We start from the raw sequence: 23,761 nt of genomic DNA, 5'->3' as shown, positions 1-23,761 counted from the left end.
TTACCTGTCAGAACCTGGGTGAAATTCTGAGAGCAAGGAAGGTCGTCTGCGAAGCTGCTGCTGCTGCTGTTGCTGCAAGAGCTGTGACGCCTGGCTGACTTCAAGGTGAGAAGAACGATAATCAGGGACTGCAAATTCCTAATAGGGAAATAATCATAAATTAATTATTAGCCAAAAATGGAAAAGCATCGTGAAATTAAACCAAGTATCAATACACAGAGGCAGTGACGGGCTGCTAAGTGTGGAAAGAAGCAGCAATGATGATCTCAGTCCTTCACTGATCTGATTTTTCCTCTTAACCCTAACCATCAACATTTTAACCGAGTATCGTTCAGAAGAATTCAAAATGAAATTTTGTGTTCAGTCTACATTTCCCTCATTCTACTGGAACGTGCATTATAAGTAACTCCCACTCCAGATTACTCAAATAGTAAGATCTCAAACTCATGTGTTCAATATGAAATCTTAAAAATCATTCCAAATTAAATTCAAAATCAGTAAGCTAGCAGGGCCACAAAAGCCATTCGGTTAAATCCATGAAAATTTACAAACGAAGAGACCTAAGTCCAGAGATTCAATCTGCTAGGTAAGAGTAACACTCTCCATCATTCTAGGTGGGTGCTTTTATGTTTATTTTCCTACTTTTGACTCTTTGTTGAAAAAACAAAACCTTCCTTTCAAAAGTAGTCCATTAATGCTAACAATCATAAACAGGCATTTATACCCAGAAATGTCAAATAACCCAGGAATTCCACTCCTAGGTATATACACAAGGTATATGTCCATACACAAAACTTTGTACACAAATTTTCAAAGTAGTGTTATTCACAACAGCCAAAAACCAGAAGGAATCCAAATGCCCAGTGACTCATGAATGGATCAACAAAATGTGGTATATCTATACTGTGGGATATTATTCAATCATAAAAAAGACTGAAGTACTAACGATATACGCTACAACCTAGATGAACCTAGAAAACATAATACTATGTTAAATACAAACAGACATAAAAGGGCACATATTTTGTGATTCTGTTTATATAAAATGTCTGTAAGAAACAAATCAATAGAGACAGAAAGTAGATTAGTGGTTGCCAGGGGATGGAGGGAAGGGGGGAATTGGGATTAACTACTATGAGGTATAGGTTTCACTTCATTCCAAGTTCTGGAATTAGGTAACAGTAACGGATGCCCAACATTTGTGAATATACTAAAAGATATTATATACTTTAAAATGGTTTTATGTTATATGAATTATATGTCAACAAAAATTTTTAATCATAAACATAAAATTGAGCTGCCCAGACTGAAACATGGAATAAATAAGAGGCCTAGAGCCCTTTGCTATAAACAGATAATAGTAAAACATAATTCATACAGTCTAAGAAAAAATATCGGATACAAAGTTGAAAACATAACCAAGAAACACTATAAACACTGAAAAAAAGTCAAAGCCACTTAAAAAAAAAAAAAGCACCAGGGCATCTGGGTGGCTCGGTCAGTTAAGCACCTGACTTCGGCTCAGGTCATGATCTCATGGTTCATGAGTTCGAGCCCTGAACTATGCTGTCAGCAAAGAGCCTGCTTCAGATCCTCTGTCTCTCTCTCTCTCTCTCTCTCTCTGCCCCTCTCCCACTTAATACCTGCGCAATCTCTCTCAAAAATAAACATTTAAAAAAATAAAAAATTTAAAAAGAACCAAAACTCACTCAGAAAAGAATTTACAAAGAAATAGATAAAAGACTGAGTACAAGTACAAAACACACGAAAGTATAAATGATATCCTCAAATAGCAAACAAAGAAATTAAAAGGTTGATCAGTAGAATTAATAGAACAGGTGAAGAGCAAATTAAAGTGAAGACAGAACAGAGAAATTCTCTCAGACAACAGTGAAGCATATATAGATATAGCATATAAAGATATAGAAATTAGAGAAGTTAAAAATGGCAGCTAGAGTAAAAAGCTCAACATTCAGTATCTACCGGTGAGAGGCAATATTCTAGGAAATAATAGGACAGCATTTCTCAGAAGTTAAAAAGACAAAGCCTTCGGATTAAAAAGGGCTTAAGAGAAAAGCTGGACATATTCTAAAAATTAATCCATCACACTGGATGGACACATCAAAAATTTCAGAAAAGTGAGAATAAAGAGAAAATTTTACTAGATATCATAAGGTCCTTAAAAAAAGGTTTCCTACAAAGTAACAAGGATCATAATAAAAACAGGTTTCTCATCAGCAACACTGTATAGAAGGAAACAAACAACATATTCCAAGTTCAAAGGAAAATAACTTAGAACCTACAAATTCAATAACCACACCCTCTCAAATTTTAGGACTACAAACTTTTCAGAATTCAAGAACTCGGAAAATTTACCAACCACAGCCTCTCTCTGAAAGAATTTCTAAAGGATGTATCCAGCAAGACAAAGTAAGAGTAAGGAGTAAACTAAAACAGTGCACTTGGATTCCAGCTATGAGCAGGTTACTGTCCAGAATTACATTCCCATAGTAAACAGCCAAAAAAGTGGGCAAAATACAGTGACTATTCTCAGACATCAGAAAACAGACTGCACAGGACTCAATCTCTGAGAAAAATCACACAAATGAGGTTAAGTCCTACAGTACTCCACACTTTTCTGCCTAAAGGCAATTTCCAAATTGTGTCCCTGGGAAGGGAACCCAAACAGTGTTCTGTAATCTTGTTCACTGAAGAAGCAACCATACTAGTTTGGTAAAGCCATGTGGACAGGATTTCTGGAGACTTTCTATGAGAAGACAGTTAAACAGAGAAAGACTTCCTGAAATGTGAATCTGGGTCCTCCTAAGTCTTTGGATGAATTCCAATCTGTAAAGGCACAGGGGAGAACATAGACCAGTCTCAAACAACTCTGGTTGTTCTTAGAATAAACAGGAGAAACTATAAAACACACACTTCCCAGAGCACACGTGGGGCCAGAACTCATTCAAGTTTCCTCCAGCCAAAGGGAAGAAACTTCAATGAATACATGAAATGATCACTAGACATCCCAGGACGAGTAAGACCTAGAATAAAGACTACTCTTGACTTGCCCTTAAAGAGTTTAAAAATAAACTTCAAAAAGTAATTGAACTGGCCACCAGAAGGCATTCAACTTTCTTTAAAGGAATACAACAAAAGCCACTCATAAAGTATATACATTTCACAATGTTCATATTCCATTCAAAAATGAAAAATCTAATGTCTGTAACGAAAATCTCACTGGATGAAATTAACGCTTAGCTGGAACCCCAGAAGAAGAAAGGAAAAAAAAAAAAAAAAAAAAAACCACTGAACATGAAGTCATCATAAAACTAAGCAAACTGTTGGGGCGCCTGGGTGGCGCAGTCGGTTAGGCGTCCGACTTCAGCCAGGTCACGATCTCGCGGTCCGTGAGTTCGAGCCCCGCGTCGGGCTCTGGGCCGATGGCTCGGAGCCTGGAGCCTGTTTCCGATTCTGTGTCTCCCTCTCTCTCTGCCCCTCCCCCGTTCATGCTCTGTCTCTCTCTGTCCCAAAAATAAATAAAAAAAAAACAAAAAACAGCTTGCAAGGTAAGTATGGCGGGGCTTCTCTGCGAGACTAGATTTCAGCTTCTCTGCGAGACTAGATTTCAGGATCCCTAATCCTTCACCATCCGAACCGAGAAGGAATCAAATGGCGGGCGAAAAAGCTGAGAAGCCGGATGCTAAGGAGAAGAAACCTGAAGCCAAGAAGGCTGATGCTGGTGGCAAGGTTAAGAAGGGTAACCCCAAGGCTAAAATGCCAAAGAAGGGGAAGCCCCACTGCAGCCGAAACCCTGTCCTAGTCAGAGGAATTGGCAGATATTCCCGATCGGCTATGTATTCGAGAAAGGCCATGTACAAGAGGAAGTATTCAGCAGCTAAATCCAGGATTGAAAAGAAAAAGAAGGAGAAGGTTCTTGCTACTGTCACAAAACCAGTTGGTGGTGACAAGAATGGTGGTACCCGAGTGGTTAAACCTCGCAAAATGCCTAGGTATTATCCTACTGAAGATGTGCCTCGGAAGCTGTTGAGCCACGGCAAAAAACCTTTTAGTCAGCATGTGAGGAAACTGCGAGCTAGCATCACTCCTGGGACCATTTTGATCATCCTCACTGGGCGCCACAGAGGCAAGAGAGTGGTTTTCCTGAAGCAACTGAGCAGTGGCTTGCTACTTGTGACTGGACCTCTGTCCCTTAATCGAGTTCCTCTGCGTAGAACACACCAGAAATTTGTCATTGCCACCTCCACCAAAATTGATATCAGCAATGTGAAAATCCCCAAACACCTCACTGATGCTTACTTCAAGAAGAAGAAGCTGCGTAAGCCCAGACACCAGGAAGGTGAGATCTTCGACACGGAGAAAGAGAAATATGAGATTACAGAGCAGCGCAAGGTTGATCAGAAAGCTGTGGACTCGCAAATTCTGCCAAAAATCAAAGCCGTTCCTCAGCTTCAGGGCTACCTCCGCTCTGTGTTTGCTCTCACGAATGGAGTTTACCCTCACAAATTGGTGTTCTAAATTTCTTACAAAGAACCTAATTAAATAACAGATCCATCAAAAAAAAAACAAAAAAAAAACAAAAAAAAAACAAAAAAAAAAAACTAAGCAAACTGATAAAAAAAATAAAAATAAAAATAAAAATAAAATAAAATGAATAGAGGTCCAGTGACCTGTAGGATAATACAAAACACAAGTCATTTGTGTTTCAGAACAAAACTAGGGGGAAAGTACACAAAAAAAAATGTATCTGAAGAAATAATGGCTGAAAACTGCCAAATTTTATGAAAATTATAAATCCACAGAAGCATGAAGTTCAGTGAATGTCAATAGTTGTATATAAAGATAAGAATGACCAAAGGTCAGAAAACCACATAAGCCAGAACACAACAAATGGCATCTATTAAAGTGCTAAAAGAAAATAACGGTCAGGGTGCCTGGCTCAGTCGGTTAAGCATCTGACTTCAGCTCAAGCCATGATCTCACAACTCAGGAGTTGGAGCCCCGCATGGGGCTCTCTGCTCTCAGCACGGAGTCCACCTTGGATCCTCTGTCTCCCTCTCTCTCTGTCCTTCCCTCACTGGCACTCTGTCTCTCTCAAAAATAAATAAACATTAAGAAAAAGAAAAGAGGGGCACCTGGGTGGCTCAGTTGGTTAAACGTCCAACTTTGGCTCAGGTCACGATCTCACAGTTTGTGAGTTCAAGCCCCACGTTGCACTCTATGCTGATGGCTCAGAGCCTGGAGCCTGCTTCAGATTCTGTGCCTCCCTCTCTCTCTGCCCCTCCCCTGCTCACATTCTGTCTCTCCCTCTCAAAACTAAATATTAAAAAAAAATTTTTTTTAAACAAAAGAAAAAGAACAGAACTGTCAACTTAGAATTCTGTATCCAGTAAAAATATTCTTTAAAAATAAAGTTGAGGGACACCTGGATGGCTCAGTCACTTGAGCTTCAGACTCTACTCCTGATTTCCACTGAGGTTATGATCACAGGGTCGTGGGATCAAGCCCTGTGGCAGACTCCGTGCTGAGCATGGAGACTGTTTAACATTTTCTTTCTCTCCCCCTGCCCCCCTCCCCCATTCACACACACTCATGCTCTCTAAAAAAATTAAAATAAAATAAAATAAATAAAACTGAAATAAACTTTTTCAAATAAATAAAAGTTGAGAGTTCACTGCCAAAAGACACACGCTAAGAGAAATGACGTTCTGTAGACAAAAAGAAAATAGCATCAAAAGGAAACTGAATATATACAAAGAAGTGAAAGATGCCAGAAATGTTATATATGTGGGCAGTTAGAGAAGGAACAAAATAATGAGGAGAAATCAAGAAAATAGAAAAAAAAAAAAAACAGTAAAAATGGATGAAACCAAAGTTAGTTATTCTCAGAAAAGAATCGATTAAATTGAGAAACCTCAAGGCTAGACTAATAAAGAAAAAAAAGTAGGGAAAAATACTTATCAACATGAGGAATGACATCACAACAGATCTCAAAGACACTGAAAAGATAACAGGAATATTATGACATCTTAATATAATTGAATATATTGAACAACAAAACTTACCCAAACTGACTCAACAAAAAATAAAGAATGTGAATTATAACTATTAAAGAAATTGAATGCATAATTTCAATTCTCCCCACAAAGAAAATTCTAGGCCCTGATGACTTCACTGATAAATTCTATCAAATTTCTTAGGAAGAAAAAATACTAATCCTAAGAAAATACAGGAAGAGGGAACACTTCCCAAGCTTTTCATTGAAGTATAATCAGCATATAATGTTATGTTAGTTTCAGGTGTACACATATTGATTTGACAATTCTAGACATTACCCAATCAATGCTCCCCAAGATAAGTGTAGCTACCAGCTGCTAACAACATCCCTAATGGTGAAAGACTGAGTGCCTTCCTCTTAAGATCAGAAATAAGTCAAGGATATTTACTCTCACCTCTTCTATTCAACACTGTACTAGCAATTAAAGCCAGTATAATAAGAAAGAAAGAGAAAAGCATCCAAAGGTACAAGCAAAACTGTCTACTCTCAGATTACAGGATCATCTACATAGTAAATCTTATGAAATCTATTAAAAAGCAGCTAGAAGTAACAAGTAAGGTTGCAGGATACAGGGTCAAATATACATGGTAGCAATGAACTGAAAACTAAATTCAAAAAAGCAATATATTTACAAATGCATCAAAAGTATGAAATATTTAGGAACAAATGTGACAACAGATGTACATGACCTATGCACTGAAAACTACAAAACATTACCGAGAAAAATTAATGAAGACCTAAATAGATGGAGAATTATATCATGTTCATGGACCAGAAAAATCAAAGTGGTTGAGATGTCAGTTCTCTCCCAAATTTATCTCTAGACTCAATACACATCTAATCAAAACCCTAGAGGGGTGCCTGGGTGGCTCATTCGGTAAAACATCCAACTCTTGGTTTCAGCTCAGGTCATGATCTCCCGGCTCGTGAGTTTGATCCCTGCAGTGGACTCTGGAGTGGACAGCAAGGAGCCTGCATGGGATTCTCTATCTCCCTCTTTCTCTGCCTCTCCCCTACTTGCTCTCCCTCTCTCAAAAAAAAAAAAATAAACTTAAAAAAAAATTTAAAAACAAAAAACCCAGCAAGCATTTCTGTAGAAACTCACAAGGTGCTTCGAAAATGCACGCTCTCGGGGCGCCTGGGTGGCGCAGTCGGTTAAGCGTCCGACTTCAGCCAGGTCACGATCTCGCGGTCCGTGAGTTCGAGCCCCGCGTCAGGCTCTGGGCTGATGGCTCGGAGCCTGGAGCCTGTTTCCGATTCTGTGTCTCCCTCTCTCTCTGCCCCTCCCCCGTTCATGCTCTGTCTCTCTCTGTCCCAAAAATAAATAAAAAATGTTGAAAAAAAAAAAAAAAAATTAAAAAAAAAAAAAAAAAAAAAAAAAAAGAAAATGCACGCTCTCAAAATAAATAAACTTAAAAAAAAAAATCCACTAAAATGTATACAGAGGGGCACCAGGGTGGCTCAATTGGTTAAGCCTCCAACTCTTGATATCAGCTTAGGTCATGATGTCCTGGTTTGTGAGTCTGAGCCCTGAGTCAGGCTCTGCGCTGACAGCACGGAGCCTGCTTGGGATTTTCTCTCCCTCTCTGCCCCTCCCCAATTATGTGCAAGCACACACATGTGCGCGCGCGCGCTCTCTCTCTCTCTCTCTCTCTCTCAACATAAACATTTCAAAAATAAAAAATAAAAATTAATAAAATGTATATAGAAATGGCAAGAATTAAAATATTCAGAACAGTAATTCAGAAAAGAATCACTATTCAATTTCAACTTTACTATAAAGTTATAATAATCAAGACGGTGTGAAGAGCTTTATTAAAAGACGACATGTTGGGGGCACCTGGGTGGCTCAACTGGTTAAGCCTCCAATTCTTGATCTCAGGTCAGGTCATGACCTCATGGTTCAAAACTTCAAGCCCCACATCGGGCTCTGTGCTGACAATACAGAGCCTGCTAAAGATTCTCTCTCTCCCTCTCTCTGTCTCTCCCCTGCTCTTTCTCTCTCAAAAAATAATAAACATTAAGGAAAAAAAAAAAGACATGTTTGTTTACACAGAAACTCACATAGGTGTGAGGTAAAGATACACAAAATACATCAATAGAATAGTACAGAGAGACCAGAAATACACTTGCACGTATATGATCAACTGATTTTCAATGAAAGTGCCAAAACCATTCAGAGGAGTAAGAAGAAACTTGTTTTTTTTTTTTAAAGTTTATTTATTTATTTTGAGAGACAGACAGAGAGTGCATGCAAGTAGGGGAGGGAGGGAGGGAGGGAGGGAGGGAGGGAGGGAGGGAGGGAGGAAGGGAGGGAGGGAGAGAGAGGGAGAGAGAGAGAGAGAGAGAGAGAGATAGAGAGAATCTCAGGCAGGCAGGATCTGCCTGTCAGCTCAGAGCCAACTCCAGGCGCCATCTCAGGAATGGTGAGATCATGACCTGAGCCAAAATCAAGAGTTGGACCGAATGAGCCACCCAGGCGCCCCAAGAAAAATCTTTTCAACAAATGGTTTCTAGAACAAGCGAATATCTATATGCAAAAGAAGAACCTCACCCATTACCTCACATCATAAACAAAATTTAATCCAAAATAGGTGACAGACTATGTAAAACAGGAGTATAAAAACTTAAGAGGAGAAAACCTTAGTGATCTGCAGTTTGGCAAAATTCTTAAATATAACACTTAAAAAGCAAGAAATATTAAAGACAAAAATTAATAAATTGGACTTGATAAAAATTATAAAGATAAGCTGTCCAACAATACTGTTATGAAAATAAGGCAATACTTTATATAATCTAGATAAAACACAAAGATACATGTTTTCTAAATAATTTTATTTATAATAGCCAAAACTGGAATAGGTAACTAGATAAACAAATTGTGATATATCCATAGGCAGCAATAAACAGAAATTAACTACTCAGATGCACCAGAACTTGAAGAAATCTCAAAAACATTATGGGAAGCAAAAGAAGCCACAGATAAAAGAGTTCATGTAAAATTCAAAACAAATATAATCTGTTATGACAAAAAGCAGAACAGTGGTTTCCTAGGAGCTGAGTTTGTGGAAAGTACAGGAGGAGGACTAATCTGGATGGGGCACATGGGAAACTTTATGGGGTGACAGAAATACATCTTCACTTTAGTGGTGGTTTTATGGGTGTATGAATCTGTCAAAATGTATACATATAAGAAAATTGTATTATGTATCAATTAAACCTTAAAGTTGATTTAAAAAAATAAAAACAGGGGCGCCTGGGTGGCTCAGTCGGTTAAGCATCCGACTTCGGCTCAGGTCATGATCTCACAGATCATGAGTTCAAGCCCCGCGTTGGGCTCTGTGCTGACAGCCTGGAGCCTGGAGACTGTTTCAGATTCTGTGTCTCCCTCACTCTCTGCCCCTCCCCCACTCATACTCTGTCTTTCTCTGTCTCAAAAAATAAGCATTAAAAAAAAAAAAAAATTTTTTTTTAATAAAAACAAAAAAGAAGCAAACTAGGAAATCAGTATTCAGACAAAGACTATGGGTTGAGGGAAAACAATGCAACCAAAATTCAATACCCAATGAGGATTAAAACTCTCAATCTAGCAATAGAAAGCAACTTCTTTAACTGAAAAAGGACATCTACAGGGGCACCTGCGTGGTTCAGGCAGTTGAGTGTCCAACTCTTGATTTCAGCTCAAGTCATAATCTCACAGTTTGTGGAACAGAGCCTCATATTGGGCTCTGAAGTGACAGTGTGGAGTCTGCTTGGGATTCTCCCTCCCCCTCTCTCTGCCCTTACCCGCTCATGCGGAAGCTCTCCCTCTCTCTCAAAATGAATACATTAAAAAAAAAAAAAAAAATGTTTTAAGGGCATCTACAAAAATATGCAACTAACATACTTAATATTTAAAAAGTGAGAGGCACCTGGGTGGCTCAGTTGGTTAAGCGGCCGACTTCAGCTCAGGTCATGATCTCACAGCTCTTGAGTTTGAATCCCACATCGAGCTCTATGCTGACAGCTTGGAACCTAGAGCCTACTTAGGATTCTGTGTCTCCCTCTCTCTGCCCCTCCCCCACTTGTGTGCTCATGCTCTCTCTCTTAAAATAAGTAAACTTTAAAAAAAAAGACTGCTTTAAAAAATATATATATATATTTATCAAATTAAATATGTTTATAAATAAATATATTGATTGATTGATTTGAAGGAGAGAGCTAATCCCAAGCTGGCTCCGTGCTAACAGTGAGATCGTGACCTGAGCCGAAATCAAGAGCTGGATGCTTAACCAACTGAGCCACACCCAGGCACCCCAAATTTGCTTTTCCTCTGAGATGACCATTTCACCCCTTCCCTTCCTCTTTTTCTTCAACCCTTACGTTCCTGTCCCAGCCTGCTCTGAGCTAATAATTTCTTCTCATATTTTATTTTTCACAAGTTAATCAGCATACAAATTCTTTCATCTTCCTACCGTCAGCCTCTCAAGAAGGTACAGGCCCTATCCTGGCCATCGCTCAAGAGACGCCAAGTTATCTGGCCAGCTTAATACTAAACCAGAACTTGGAGCAATTAAATAGGGTTTCTTAACCTGGAAACCCTAAACAACTGGTATTTTTCTAACAACAACTCCTACAAACGAAAACAAAGACATGGGAGTGGGGGTGGCGCGCCTGGGTGGCTCACTCAGGTAAGCATCTGACTCCAGCTCAGGTCACGATCTCTCAGTTCATGAGTTTGAGCCCTGCATCCAGCTCTGTGCTGACAGCTCAGAGCCTGGAGCCTGCTTCCGATTCTGTCTCCCTCTCTCTTTGCCCCTCCCCCATTCTCTCTCTCTCTCTCTCTCTCTCTCAAAAACTAAACATTAAAAAAAATTTTTTTAAAAAAAAGAAAAAAGAAAACAAAAGACATGGTCACTAGCTGCAATCTGGCATAAAGCCAGACTAAGACAAAGATAATTAATCCCCAACCTTGGGTTCCTCATCTTTGAGAACGGTTCTTGCCATTTAAAATATACAGTTATAACAATCGCATTTGGTTTCTGACCAACAAATGCATTAAACAGGAAAAGGAAAGAAAGCGCCAGCGCGCGCGCACGCACGCGCGCGCGCACACACACACACACACACACACACACACACACACACACCCGCGCGCGCCTCTACTTAGGCAAGTACATAGTAGTTGATCCTTACCTGCTGGTGACGCGTGCTGGGAAACGTGTACTGAACAGAGTGAGGAGGATAACGACTTTGTTCTGTGCTGAATGCTCCTTGGTTGGGAGGATAACCTGAACTTGACATTATCAGTAAAGAAGTCCTCACCAGGCTGTGAGATCAAGTCCAACAAACAATCATGTTTCTAGGAAACCACCTAAACAAGATGGGAAAAAATAGAATTGATAAGAACTAAAGCACCAGGTGTACTTCTAATAAATTATAACTATAGCTATATAAATAAAACCACAATTACCAGTAAAAGCTTTCTCTCATGTATTTACTTAATATAATAGAAATTATTGAGGTTTGAAAAACATTAGTGGGTCTTTTCCTGTACACTTAAAAAAGCATTAATATATCACAAATAATAATATCAGTAGCTATATAAAGTAATACAATGTATATAAAATCTCAGCATGGAACCTGGCACATTGCAAATGCTCATTACATGTCCTTTTTTTTTTTTTTTTTTTTTTTTTTTTGATAAATGAGAATCAAATGTTATATATTATAGACACAAAAACCTATGGTTGTAAATGTTGGGGTTGTGAAAAGTCAATTGTTAAAAAGATTCAAGATTATTTCCAAGGTAAGTATTGGTGCAGAGGAAATATTGTCTTTATTAAATAATTCCACCTGCAAAACAGCCTAAGACAACAGTGAGGATGAGAAAGTATTCAAGGAAGAACACAGTGAACTTATCACTTCCAGGAAAACAACTCACAGCATTTATGAAAATTGGGATTTTGGAAAAACTTGTACTTGCTTCCGTGAGCTTGACGGCTTCCCCACATTTAAAGACTTTTCTGGCAAGACTGGTGGTGATACTAACAAGTGTGAGCTTTTGAGATATTACATAATAAAATAGGTCAACATTTGAAATGTCTATATAGCTCAATGAATCAATATTTTCCAAATGACCAATATAGAATGTGACTAAATTATTCATGAGTGCAGTATTTATTTAAAGTGCAAGACATTTTACTACAAATAAAGTACAAGACAACCCAATAAATGTTTAACGTGATAGAATATGAAAAGTTCATTGATGTGGCTTCAGATTCTACACAGCAATGAACCTTTAAAAAAAAAAACTGTCACTTATCTGGTTTGGGTGTGGTATCAAAGAGTATCTACAATTATCTAAAAAGGCTATTAAGGGGTGCCTGGGTGGCTCAGTTGGTTAAGAGTCTGACTCTTGATTTCTCAGGTCATGGTCTCACAGATCGTGAGTTTGAACCCCACATCGAGCATGCTGCTGTCAGCGTGGGCTTGCTTGGATCCTCTGTCCCCCTCTCTCTGCCTCTCCCCTGCTTGTGCACTTGTGCGCTCTCTCGCCCTCTCGCTCTCTCTCTCCTCTCTCAAAACTCAGCATTAAAAAAAATAAAATAAAAAGGCTATTAAAATCCCCTCTCTTCCCAAATACTGCATGAGATTAGCTTTTCTTTATAAACTTCAATCAAAACAATATTGCAAGACTTAATGCAGAGCAGATATGAGAATAAAACTATCTTTTTAAGCCAGACATCAGAGGTTTGCAAAAATGTAAAACAATGCCACTCTTCTTATCAAATTTTGTTTTTATTCCAGAAAACAGTTACTTATCATAAAAATGTTATTTATCTAGGGGCGCCTGGGTGGCTCAGTTGGTTAAGCCTCCGACTTCGGCTCAGGTCATGATCTCACGGTTCATGGGTTCAAGTCCCGCATAGGCTCTCTGCTGAAAGCTCAGAGCCTGGAGCCTGCTTCCGATTCTGTGCCTCCCTCTCTCTCTGCCCCTCCCTGTTCACGCTCTGTCTCTCTGTCTCTCAAAAATAAATAAATGTAAAAAAAAAAAATTTAATGTTATTTATCTTAGCATATGGTGAGTTTATAGTATTTTTACATGAACTAGTATCTTTAAAATGGCCATTTTAATATCTAATATGGTAAATATCAACATATATAACCCACAGAAGCAAAAGCTATTTGGAGTCCTAAGTTAACTTTAAGAGTATAAAGGAGTCTTAAGATCAAAAAGTTTGACGACCACTCACCTAGAGAATTAAATCATCTTTAGATTGACTAGCATTAGTGACCTAGAGTGGCCAGCCGCACCCAGATCCATGCATACACTGCTTCTAGAGACTCTGAACCTGGTTAATGTGAGATTTTGACACCATGTTTATATCAAGTGAACTCCCCTAGTGGACAAGGGATGTACCAATTAGATCCCTCTCCAAGAATGTGGAATTGAGAATGTCAGCTGCAGGGAACTGAGTTGCAAAGTGGCCAGAGTAGGAGTCAAGGTGAGCCAAAGCATGTGCCAGAGAAGTTAGGGAGGGAGCAGAGAAGGCCAGTCTCGACAAAGACTAGAGTAGATTTGCAGAGACAAGAGAGCCAAGAGACCTTGCAGGCCCTGGAGACACAGTAGCAATTGCCTTGGCTCCTGACTCTCTTTGCTCCAGGGTCAGTCCCCATAAGAAAGTATTGTACATCTTTCCTTTGCCCTTAAACTACCTACATGGTCTTACATAAGGCCTCCTTTACTTAATATAGATGGGAGTAGGTTTTTATTGCTTAGAATTGCCAGAGCTCAAGTCAAGTCCCAAAATAACTATACAAACTTGGGGAAAAACCCAAATGTCATGTCCATCCATCAAATGATGAATGGACAAATAAAATCAGGTATATCCATACCAGGGAACATTAATCCACCAAGAAAAGAATCAACTACTGTAACACACTCTAACTTGGACCAACCCTGAAAACATCATGCTAAGTAAAAGAAGCCAATCATAAAAGTCCACACTTTGTGTGATTCCTTTCAGACTGGAGTCCAGAACAGGCAAATCTATATGACAGAAAGTAGATTAATGGCTGCTTAGGGATGGCAGGACGGGGACAGAGGGATAGCAAGTGATGGGCAAAGTGCATGGGATTTCTTTTGTTTTTACTGCAGGAGAATATACATAAGATGTACCATTCTGGCCATTTTTAAGTGTACGACTGCGTAGCATCGTGTACATTCGCACTGTTGTACAGCTCTCGCCGCCACCCGTCTCCAGAACGGTTTCATCTTCCCCGACTGAAACTCTGCATCCATTAAACACCAGCTCCCCATGTCTCCTCCCCTCAGTCCCTGGCAACCACGCTTCTAGTTTCTGTCTCCAGGACTTCCACTACTCTAGGAACCTCACATCAGTGGAATCAAACAGCATCTGTCCTTCCATGACTGGACAATTTCACTTAGCACAATGTCTCCAAGGTTTATCCATGTGGTAGCGTACATCGAAATTAACTACATTTGTAAGGCTGAATAATATACGACTGTATTGGGAGTTTCTTTTTGAGGTGATAAAAATGTCCTAAAATTGACTGTATCATATCTCTAAATACACCAAAAAACACTGAATCGTATACTTTAAATGGATGAATTGCATGGTACACAAATTTTTATCTTAACAAAGTTGCTTTGAAAAAACCACCAAGCCAAAAACAAACAAAACTACCCAAAGCAACCACGAAATTTAAAAATGATTGTGCGGAAAAAAAAAAAATGATTGTGCGGGGTCGGGGGGGCGCACGTGGGCGGCTCAGTCGGTTACATCTGACTCTTGATTTTGGCTCAGGTCATGATCTCATGGTTCATGGGATCAAGCCCCGCATCAGGCTCTGCGCTGGCAGTGCAGGGCCTGCTTGGGATTCTCTCTCTCCCTCTCTCCCTCTCTCTCTCTCTCTCTCTCTCTCTCTCTCTGCCCCTCCCCTGTTCACTTGCTCTCTCAAAATACATAAAGAATTTTTTAAAAAAATGATTGTGCAGGGGCGCCTGGCTGGCTCAGTCAGAAGAGTATGCAACTCTTGATCTCCAGGTCATGAACTCGAGCCCCACATTGGGTAGAGAGATTTAAAAAAAAACCTTTAAAAAATGTTTTTTTAATAAAAGAAAAATGATACTATAGCAGTCCAAATTAACATGCCACATTTCACAGATTCTAATAACCACATGTGTCCACATCTTAAGAACTCTAAAGTCAGGGCACCTGGGTGGCTCAGTCAATTAAGCATCTAACTCTTGATTTCGGCTCAAGTCATGATCTTACAGTTTATGAATTCAAGACCCACTTTCAGGGCAGAGCCTGCTTGGGATTCTCTGTCTCCCTCTCTCTTTGCCCCTCCCCTGTTTGTACTCTCTCTCAAAAATAAACATAAAAAAAAACAACAACTTTAAACTCAATATGCATCCTACAATCAATGGCATTATATGATCTAATTAGCAGCACTTTTTCTTTAATCTTCGAGGTAAATAACATACACAAAGACATCTTTTTAATGAGATACAGTATTAGAGAGTTACTGCAGCCAGTAAGTCTTCGGTTTCTGCCTAAATTTTCCCCTGGAGACTTCACATCACAGAAATTACTATTTGCTTATTTTCATTTTAATCTGTTCATCAACTCTTAGGATAAAGAAAAAAAGTTAAGGACACTAATATTATAGTGATTTACAATCTAAGGCCCTTTAAAAACCAGGTAACATTTACAGTACTTTCAAAAAGCCTGAAAGAAATACATATATAAAGACAGAGAAGGACATCCTTAGCACAACCCCAAAAGCACAAACAAGAAGACGGGTATCTCGGCCTTATAAAATATATTGTTTTATTTTTCTGTACAGTAAAGACACCTTAAAACAAACTACAAACTAGAAAAAATAAAACAGCAAAATTTTGATATAACATATATATTTCTTACAAATCAATAAGAAAAAAATGATCACAATGGAAATATAAGACATGACAGAAATATGGGATTAACAAAGGAAAAAATTAATGAAGTCAACTTCATCAATAATCACAGAAAAATAAAATCATTCTTTCCAAAGAAATTGGCAAAATATTACAAATAACACCTCCTATTGGTACAAGTTTGAAGAAGAAGAAAGCACTCTTTTAGACACTACTGGTGTGTTATGTAAAATGGGTACAAATTGCTCTCTAAAGAAGAAAGAAGGAAATATACATGATAAGCCTTGAAAATACACATATCCTCAGGGCACCTGAGTGGCTCAGTCAGTTAAGCGTCTGGCTCTTGACTTTGGTTCAGGTCATGATTTCACAGTTCAGGAGCTGAAGCCCTGCATCAGGCTGAGCATCTCTCTCTCCCCGCCCCCTGCTCTTCCCCACTTGCTTGTATGAGTTATTATTTATTATTTAATAAATAAATAAACTTAAAAAAAGAAAATACATATATCTTCTACCACAGCAATTCCACTTCTAGGAATTCATTTGATTATTCAGTACAGAGATACCCAAAGATGAATGCCTGAGAATGCTTCTCAAGGAATTGTCTTAAATATCCAATACGTTAGCTTGGAAAATATTCTTTAAAAAATTTAGTTAAAAGCAATTTGTATTTAGAGTATGCCACAAGAAGACCACATATGAGAACATTCTGTTTTATAAAAGTATGATTTGTGTATAACACTTGTATCCAGTTTTTCAAGTGTGCCTGTCATATCTTCGTAAGATTTTAAGACCAAAAGCAGGAATGTCACATGTTCAACAAATATCTATTGAGCAATACACTACTATGTACCAACACAGCTCTGAACACTGGCATAGAATGGTGACCAAGATATGCCATCTTACTGTGAAGTGATACAGAAATAGACAAATAATCAAAAGATAATATGATAAAGTGCTATTAATAAAACAGGATGGGAGAAGGGTGCTTGGTGGCTCAGGCAGTTAAGTTTGAGCCATGAGTTTGATGCCCCACGTTGGGCTCCATGCTGAGCATAAAGCTTGGCTGGGATTTACCCTCTCCTCTCTCTGCCCCTCCCCTGCTCCTGCGCACTCTCACACACACGAAACAAACTTTAAAACAAAAACAAAGCAACAAACAAAAAAAACAGGATGGGAGAGAAGGGATAAGGGAGACATTTCTGGCATTTCTGATGGGGTGATCACAGAAAGCCAATCTCAGTAAGATGACCCTATGCCCTGATTTCCTGAAACAGACCCAATTTACAGCTATTGTCCTAGTGCAGTTATTAATTATGCTCCATTTCCTTCTCAAAACTGCCCCAGTTTGGGTAACAAATTATATTCTAAGATGACTTTTGAGCCAAAGCTTGAAAGATGAGAAGAAAGAGCTAGCTAGCCTTGAAGGGACAAGAGCAGCCCTTGGAGAGGAACCACACAAGTCTTAAGGCAAAGCAAGGAGGCCCAAGGAGAATAAGAGTGGATGGTAGGGGTTGAGGCCGGAGAAGGGGCAGGGGGAAACTGAAATACCTCCCTCTGCATTCTGAATATTAATCCTTTTTCTACCTTCATGTGACAAATGTTTTCTTCCAGAATTCATAACTTGTTTCATATTTCTGAAGGCCTTCTCTATCCCAAATTAAAAAAAATATTCTCTACATTCACCTCTTATACCCAAGGTTTTATAGATATATAAATAAATATATAAATATATATAGATATATAAATACATATATATAAATATAGATCTATAAATAAATATTAGCTCCTTAATCACCTAAATGTTTTTTCTAAAAAATGCTAAGGTAGGAATCTAGCTATATTTTCTTTACCAATTGATAGTTAATTATCCCAACAAAAACCTTTCTTTTTTTTTTTTTAATTTTTTTAATGTTTATTTATTTTTGGGAGAGAGAGAGACAGACAGACAGAGCGTGAGCAGGGGAGGGGCAAAGAGAGAGAAACACATAGAATCAGAAGCAGGCTCCAGGCTGTCAGCACAGAGCCCAACACGGCTCGAACTCACAAACTGTGAGATCATGACCTGAGCCAAAGTTGAACACCTAACCAACTGAGCCACCCAGGCGCCCCACAACAAAAACCTTTCTGAACATGTCTGTCCTTCCACACTGATCTGAAATGCCACCTTATTACAACCCAGCAATTTCAGTACATACTCTGAAGAAACTCACATATTGTACTTACATACAAAAAGATGTTTACTGCAGCAATGCAATCGGCCACATATTAAAACCACCTGGTCACAATCAACAAAGCTAAAAGTCAACCAACGGAATGGGAGAAGGTATTTGTAAATGACATATCAAAGGTTAGTACCCAAAATCTATAAAGAACTTACCAAACTCAACACCCAAATAATCCAGTGAAGAAATGGGCAGAAGACATGAATAGGCACTTTTCCAAAGAAGACATCCAGATAGATGGCTAACAGACACGGGAAAAGATGCTCAAGATGTTCATCATCAGGGAAATACAAATCAAAACCACACTGAGATACCACCTCACATGGGTCAGAGCGGCTAAAATTAACACCTCAGAAAACAACAGATTTTGGTGAGGATGTGGAGAAACGGGAACCCTCTTGCACTGCTGGTGGCAATGCAAACTGGTGCAGCCACTCTGGAAAACACCTAGCAATAGCACAACTAGGAATTTATCCAAAGGATACAGGAGTGCTGATTCTTAGGGGCACATGTACCCCAAGGTTTATAGCAGCGCTATCAACAAAAGCCAAAGTATGGAAAGTGCCCAAATGCCCACCAACTGATGAATGGTAAAAAAACAAATAAATAATAATACATATACATACGTGTATATACATTATATATATACAAGGGAATACTACTCAGCAATAAAAAAAAAAAATGAAATCTTGCCATTTGCAACAACGTGGATGGAACTGGAGGGTATTATGCTAAGTGAAAAGTCAGAGAAAGACATATCATATGTTCTCACTTATGTGGAATTTGAGAAACTTAACAGAAGACCACGGGGGAAGGAAAGGGAAAAAAAAAAAGTTACAAACTGAGAGGGAACGAAACCATAATAGAGTCTTAAATATAGAGAACAAACTGAGGGTCGGTGGGGGAGTGGGGGCGGGGGGGAGGGCAAAATGGGTGATAAGCATTGAGGAGGGTACTTGTTGGGAATATTACTGCATGTTTTATGTAAGTGATGAATCATGGGAATCTACTCCAGAAGCCAAGAGCACACTATATACTCTGTGTATTAGCTAACTTGACAGTAAAACTATATTTAAAAAAAAAACAACAAAAAACCACTTGGCCAACATTCCCCTCCTATACACCTGCACAGTGTTCCAGGTGGAAGGGGAAAAACCGACACGGGAGGTTCCTGGTGGTGGTGGTATTTGTTTTATTTTGTTTTTCAAAATAGGTGTTGTATGTATGATTTTAGAGCTTTTAAAAGTACCACAGAATACAGGGGCGCCTGGGTGGCTCAGTCGGTTAAGTGGCCGACTTCAGCTCAGGTCATGATCTCGCGGTCCGTGGGTTCGAGCCCTGTGTCGGGCTCTGTGCTGACCGCTCAGAGCCTGGAGCCTGTTTCAGATTCTGTGTCTCCCTCTTTCTCTGACCCTCCCCTATTCATGCTCTCTGTCTCAAAAATAAATAAATGTTAAAAGAAAAAAAAAAAAAGTACCACAGAATACAAAGAGAAAAATCTCCTCACCCTGGCCCCCCAATTCCTACCCAGCTGTCCTTCCAGAAGGCAACCAAAGTTACTAGGTTCTGAAGTATCCTTTAGAAATATTCTACATACACAGGGGTGCCTGGCTGGCTCAGTTGGTAATGCACGCAACTCTTGATCTCAGTGCGTTCAAGCCCCATGTCGGGCACGGAGCGTACTTAGAAATAAAAGAAATATCCTACACACACACACAATTCCCCCCATACATAAATGGTAGCACAGTAGATACATACTGTTCTATATGTTGCTTTTATTAATACATCTTCCTCAATATATCATTCTCATGAGTCCATAAAGAGCTTCTTCATTCTTTCTATTGCTGTGGACTATTCCACGATATGAGCATTCACAAATATTTTATAGATGTTCTCCAGGTAATTCTCATCTGCACCCCTAAGAAATGCTTACAGAATCAGTTTCTGAGCTCTCCTCCCAACTCAGACATTTTAAGCAAATAAAGCCATAAATGGAATGGAGAGGCAAAAGGCAAGATCTTAGCTCAAAGTCATCCAATTTTTTTCCAACAGTGGTCCACATGATGAGACGTCCATGTAGGGTGGTGTTGGTGTTTGTAGTTTTGGTTTTGTTAATTTTCAGCGATGAGGACTCCCTGAGTTCACCCGTATTCAATGTCACTCAAACATGATTTGTCCGTGTTTCCCTTGTCAGTAATCCTTCACGATATCCTAGTTTTGATATGTGACTTTAGGGAAGTTTAACTTGAATATCTCAAAAATAAAATAAAGTCAGGTACTATCAGCCCAACGCAAGTGGCAACAAAATCTCAGCAAAATCGGAGAGTAGCCCTCATAGGCATACAACTTTATGGGTCAAAGCAGGCCCCACCCTTGGTCACAAGAGAGGCAGCGTGGAGAACACTATGACTTCCTTCCTCCAAACTTACTCATGAGACACACAGCGATAGTTCAGAACTTTTATTAGTTTTTTTAATTTTTTTTAATATTTATTTTTTGAGAGAGACAGCACGAGCAGGGGAGGAGCAGAGAAAGAGGGAGACACAGAATCCAAAGCAGGCTCCAGGCTCTGAGCCATTGGCACAGAGCCGCACATGGAGCTTGAACTCACAAACCCCAAGATCATGACCTGAGCGGAAGCCGGACGTTCAACCAACTGAGCCACCCATCCGCCCCTAGAACTTTTTGTTTTTTAACCAGACTCTTTCCTCAACCATCTTAACTGGAAGCCAAATGTAAAAAATATACACAGGAGAAACACTCCAATTCAGTGAGAATGGGGACCCCCCCCCCCCCGAAGCTATCTTTTCAGTCTGCCCCCCACCCCCACACCAGGCAGGGCTCACCAAGATGCCTCTTTTAAAAGAATTCAGTTTAAAGTTAAGGCTGAAGGGGAAAAGACCTTAGGTGGCAGTTTCAAATTTTACGTTCAGTCTTTAGCACCAAACCTCATTAACTCAGGGTTAGTTACGTTTTTGACACTTGACAGCAAAACAGCAAATCCTGTTCTTCTTCCTTCCACACACCGTAAAAATTCTGTGAAATGTTTCAGAAACACAGTCAAGGTTTTATGTGCAACCCCCTCATATCATAAACATACATAGCCATATTTTAGGATGAGAATATACTAAAACTAGATGCCATTGTTATAAGTGAGAAGAGCATATTCCATCTGAATTTTATGAATAAACCCCAAACTAGCCTCCTGTATTTTGTAAACAGGCAAGGAAATGTAGTAAAATGAAACTGGTTTATTTAAATTCCTTTTTGAATCTTCCCATATTAAAGTAAAAAAGACACATCAATTTACCCAACAGGAAACTTCTGCTACAACAACAAAATGTCAAACACAATCCTCAAAAAAATAAAATAAAATAAAAATCCAATCCCCTCTCACTAGGAACTCCTGGCTTTTGGCCTACAATCTTTGCATAACCAAAATGTACTTGGATAAGTTTTCAAGGTGGCCTAAGCTATCTTGGAAAAAATAGCTAAAAATATACTTCGCTGTGGCAGGACCACAAATACCTCTTCAGATAAGCAGGAATGAATCCACTGAGGGCCACAACAGACGGGAAGCCCACATTTCACCAAGGCAGAAGAAGAAATACACTATTCAATTTTATTTTAAATGATCAAAGAATAAAACCTTTTGGTACAGAAGTATGGGATAGGAGAATGGCTTCTGGGACACTGCACATGACAAAATATTAGTTATTAAACTGAGACAAATCAGGTCACACTAATTCTCATAAAGCAGCCCAGCTCTAGTCCAAATCCAAAAGTATTTTAAGCAAGGAGAGGCTAAGGACCACCTGCCTGGATTATCCCAGCCACCTAAGACTCTTGAGACTGGCCTTGACTTCAAGAAATCGGACCTCCTGAGTCCATCTAAGAGGCCGGTCTCCAGAAGACACTAGGAATCATCTAAGTGGATTCTGTAATTTGTATGAGATCAGAGAGGTGTTGAACTGGACTAAAAGTTCTCCTGTAAAATAAACTAAAGCATTCTTCCCTTTAAAACAACAACAAAGGAGCTACTATGGGGGAATGCCATTAACAGAGTATTTATTTTACTTGTAGCCTCTTTTGACATTATGACATCTCACTTAGAAGGCAAATGAATGGGAGCTAAAGAAAAATGGCCTTTCAGGTTAAACTATCCCACCCCCAATCAAGTACGATATTGAAAGAAACACATTAATAAGGACATAACTATTTGATTAATCTAAGAATACAGGCATTCAAAAGTAATTCTTGAACTTAGAAAACAAAAAATGTTGCTTTCACCCTAGAGTGAGAAAGGAGGAGTTTCCCAAGACAGCAGTAGTAGAAACAACACCAATGAGAACTTTGTGGTACAGCTGCACTCTATTGAACTAATTCTCTGAACTGAGCAATATTCATTCCTTCAGCTATAAGAATGAATGATTTCAAAGCCAAAATGGACAACTCTTTGCCAATTCTCTCTTCACAAAAGAGCAGTAACCCAAGGTTAGAAAAATGTTAAGCTTAGATGCTTGACCAAAATTAATAGATAGGAGAATACCTAAGGAGAATAATTTTTAAAGTTACCATTTATTTATTGAGCCTTTGTTACATCCTAGGCAGTATACTAAGAGCTTGGCCGACAAGCAACTCACCTAAAACACTAGTTCCATTATTATCCCTCATTAAGGCTTGCGAGAGCCTAAGTAACTCTCAACATAATTTTTTTTTCTAACTCAGAGACAGAGCTCTCAAAGATCATGTTGTGCTGCCTCCCCTTTGACCCACTACCAGAGACTACTAAAGGTTATGAAGCAAAGTAAAATAAAGCTAATGAACACACTCTATTTCTAGGGCATATACCAAAATAAAGTAGAAAAAAAGCAACTGACTTAAAATTTACTGAATGTTAAGGGAACCTGGGTGGCTCAGTCGGTTGAGTGTCTGACTCCTGGTTTCGGGTCAGGTCATGATCTCACTGTTACTGAGTTCAAGCCTCTACATTCTCTCTCTCTCTCTCTCTCTCTCTCTCTCTCTCTCTCTCAAAAGTAAATAAATAAACACTAAAAATAATTATTGAATGTTATACAAAAAACAAAGCCACCAGACACATGTGAGGGGCAGGGACCATCTCGGTTTTGCTCACATGGCCTCCCCAGCACCTGACAATGCGTGGCTCTCAACAACACCCATTCCAACAGCAAAACAGCAAGTCCTATTCTTCCTTCCACACACCGCCCCCCAAGCCTCTCAGCCTTCTCCATCTCCACTACCCTACCCCCCATCATGTCATGCTACAAGAAACTCCTAACTGGACTTCCCACTTCAATACTTTTCTGTACTCAAAAGGCCGTATGATCTTTCTCAACCATAAAGCAGAACACATCACTCTTCTGCTTAAGACTCTCCAGGGGCTACCATGCACTTCAAATAAAATCCCAACTACTCACTATGGCCCACAAGGCCCCACCTGACCTGCCTGCTTCCTCTCCCGATGGCTCAGTAGGCCCCAGCAACATGAGCTTCCTTCCAATGCCTTCATCCCGA

The 23,761-nt window shown here is 39.3% G+C and overlaps 2 protein-coding genes across 15 annotated transcripts in view; one reads left to right on the top strand and one right to left on the bottom strand.

The window, feature by feature from the left end:
- NCOR1 (nuclear receptor corepressor 1) overlaps nt 1–23,761 on the bottom strand; it is a 161,111-nt gene that overhangs the window by 127,679 nt on the left and 9,671 nt on the right. For all 14 annotated transcript variants that reach the window (XM_058704695.1, XM_058704701.1, XM_058704693.1 and 11 more), the window contains exons 2-3: nt 11,255–11,432; nt 5–138 (exon numbers count right to left, since the gene is read on the bottom strand). In XM_058704695.1, the coding sequence (XP_058560678.1) occupies nt 5–138; nt 11,255–11,362 (242 nt within the window). In that variant the 5' untranslated portion in view covers nt 11,363–11,432. The remainder of the gene's footprint in view (nt 1–4; nt 139–11,254; nt 11,433–23,761) is intronic.
- On the top strand, nt 3,654–4,569 carry LOC131497956 (large ribosomal subunit protein eL6-like). Its single transcript, XM_058704714.1, has one exon. The coding sequence runs from the start codon at nt 3,673–3,675 to the stop codon at nt 4,537–4,539; it is 867 nt and encodes a 288-aa protein (XP_058560697.1). The 5' UTR covers nt 3,654–3,672; the 3' UTR covers nt 4,540–4,569.

Source organism: Neofelis nebulosa, chromosome 16, assembly GCF_028018385.1.
Source record: "Neofelis nebulosa isolate mNeoNeb1 chromosome 16, mNeoNeb1.pri, whole genome shotgun sequence".
NCBI lineage: Eukaryota > Metazoa > Chordata > Mammalia > Carnivora > Felidae > Neofelis > Neofelis nebulosa.
The sequence above is the reverse complement of the archived record's forward strand: the minus strand, read 5'-3'. Positions and strand labels throughout refer to the sequence as shown.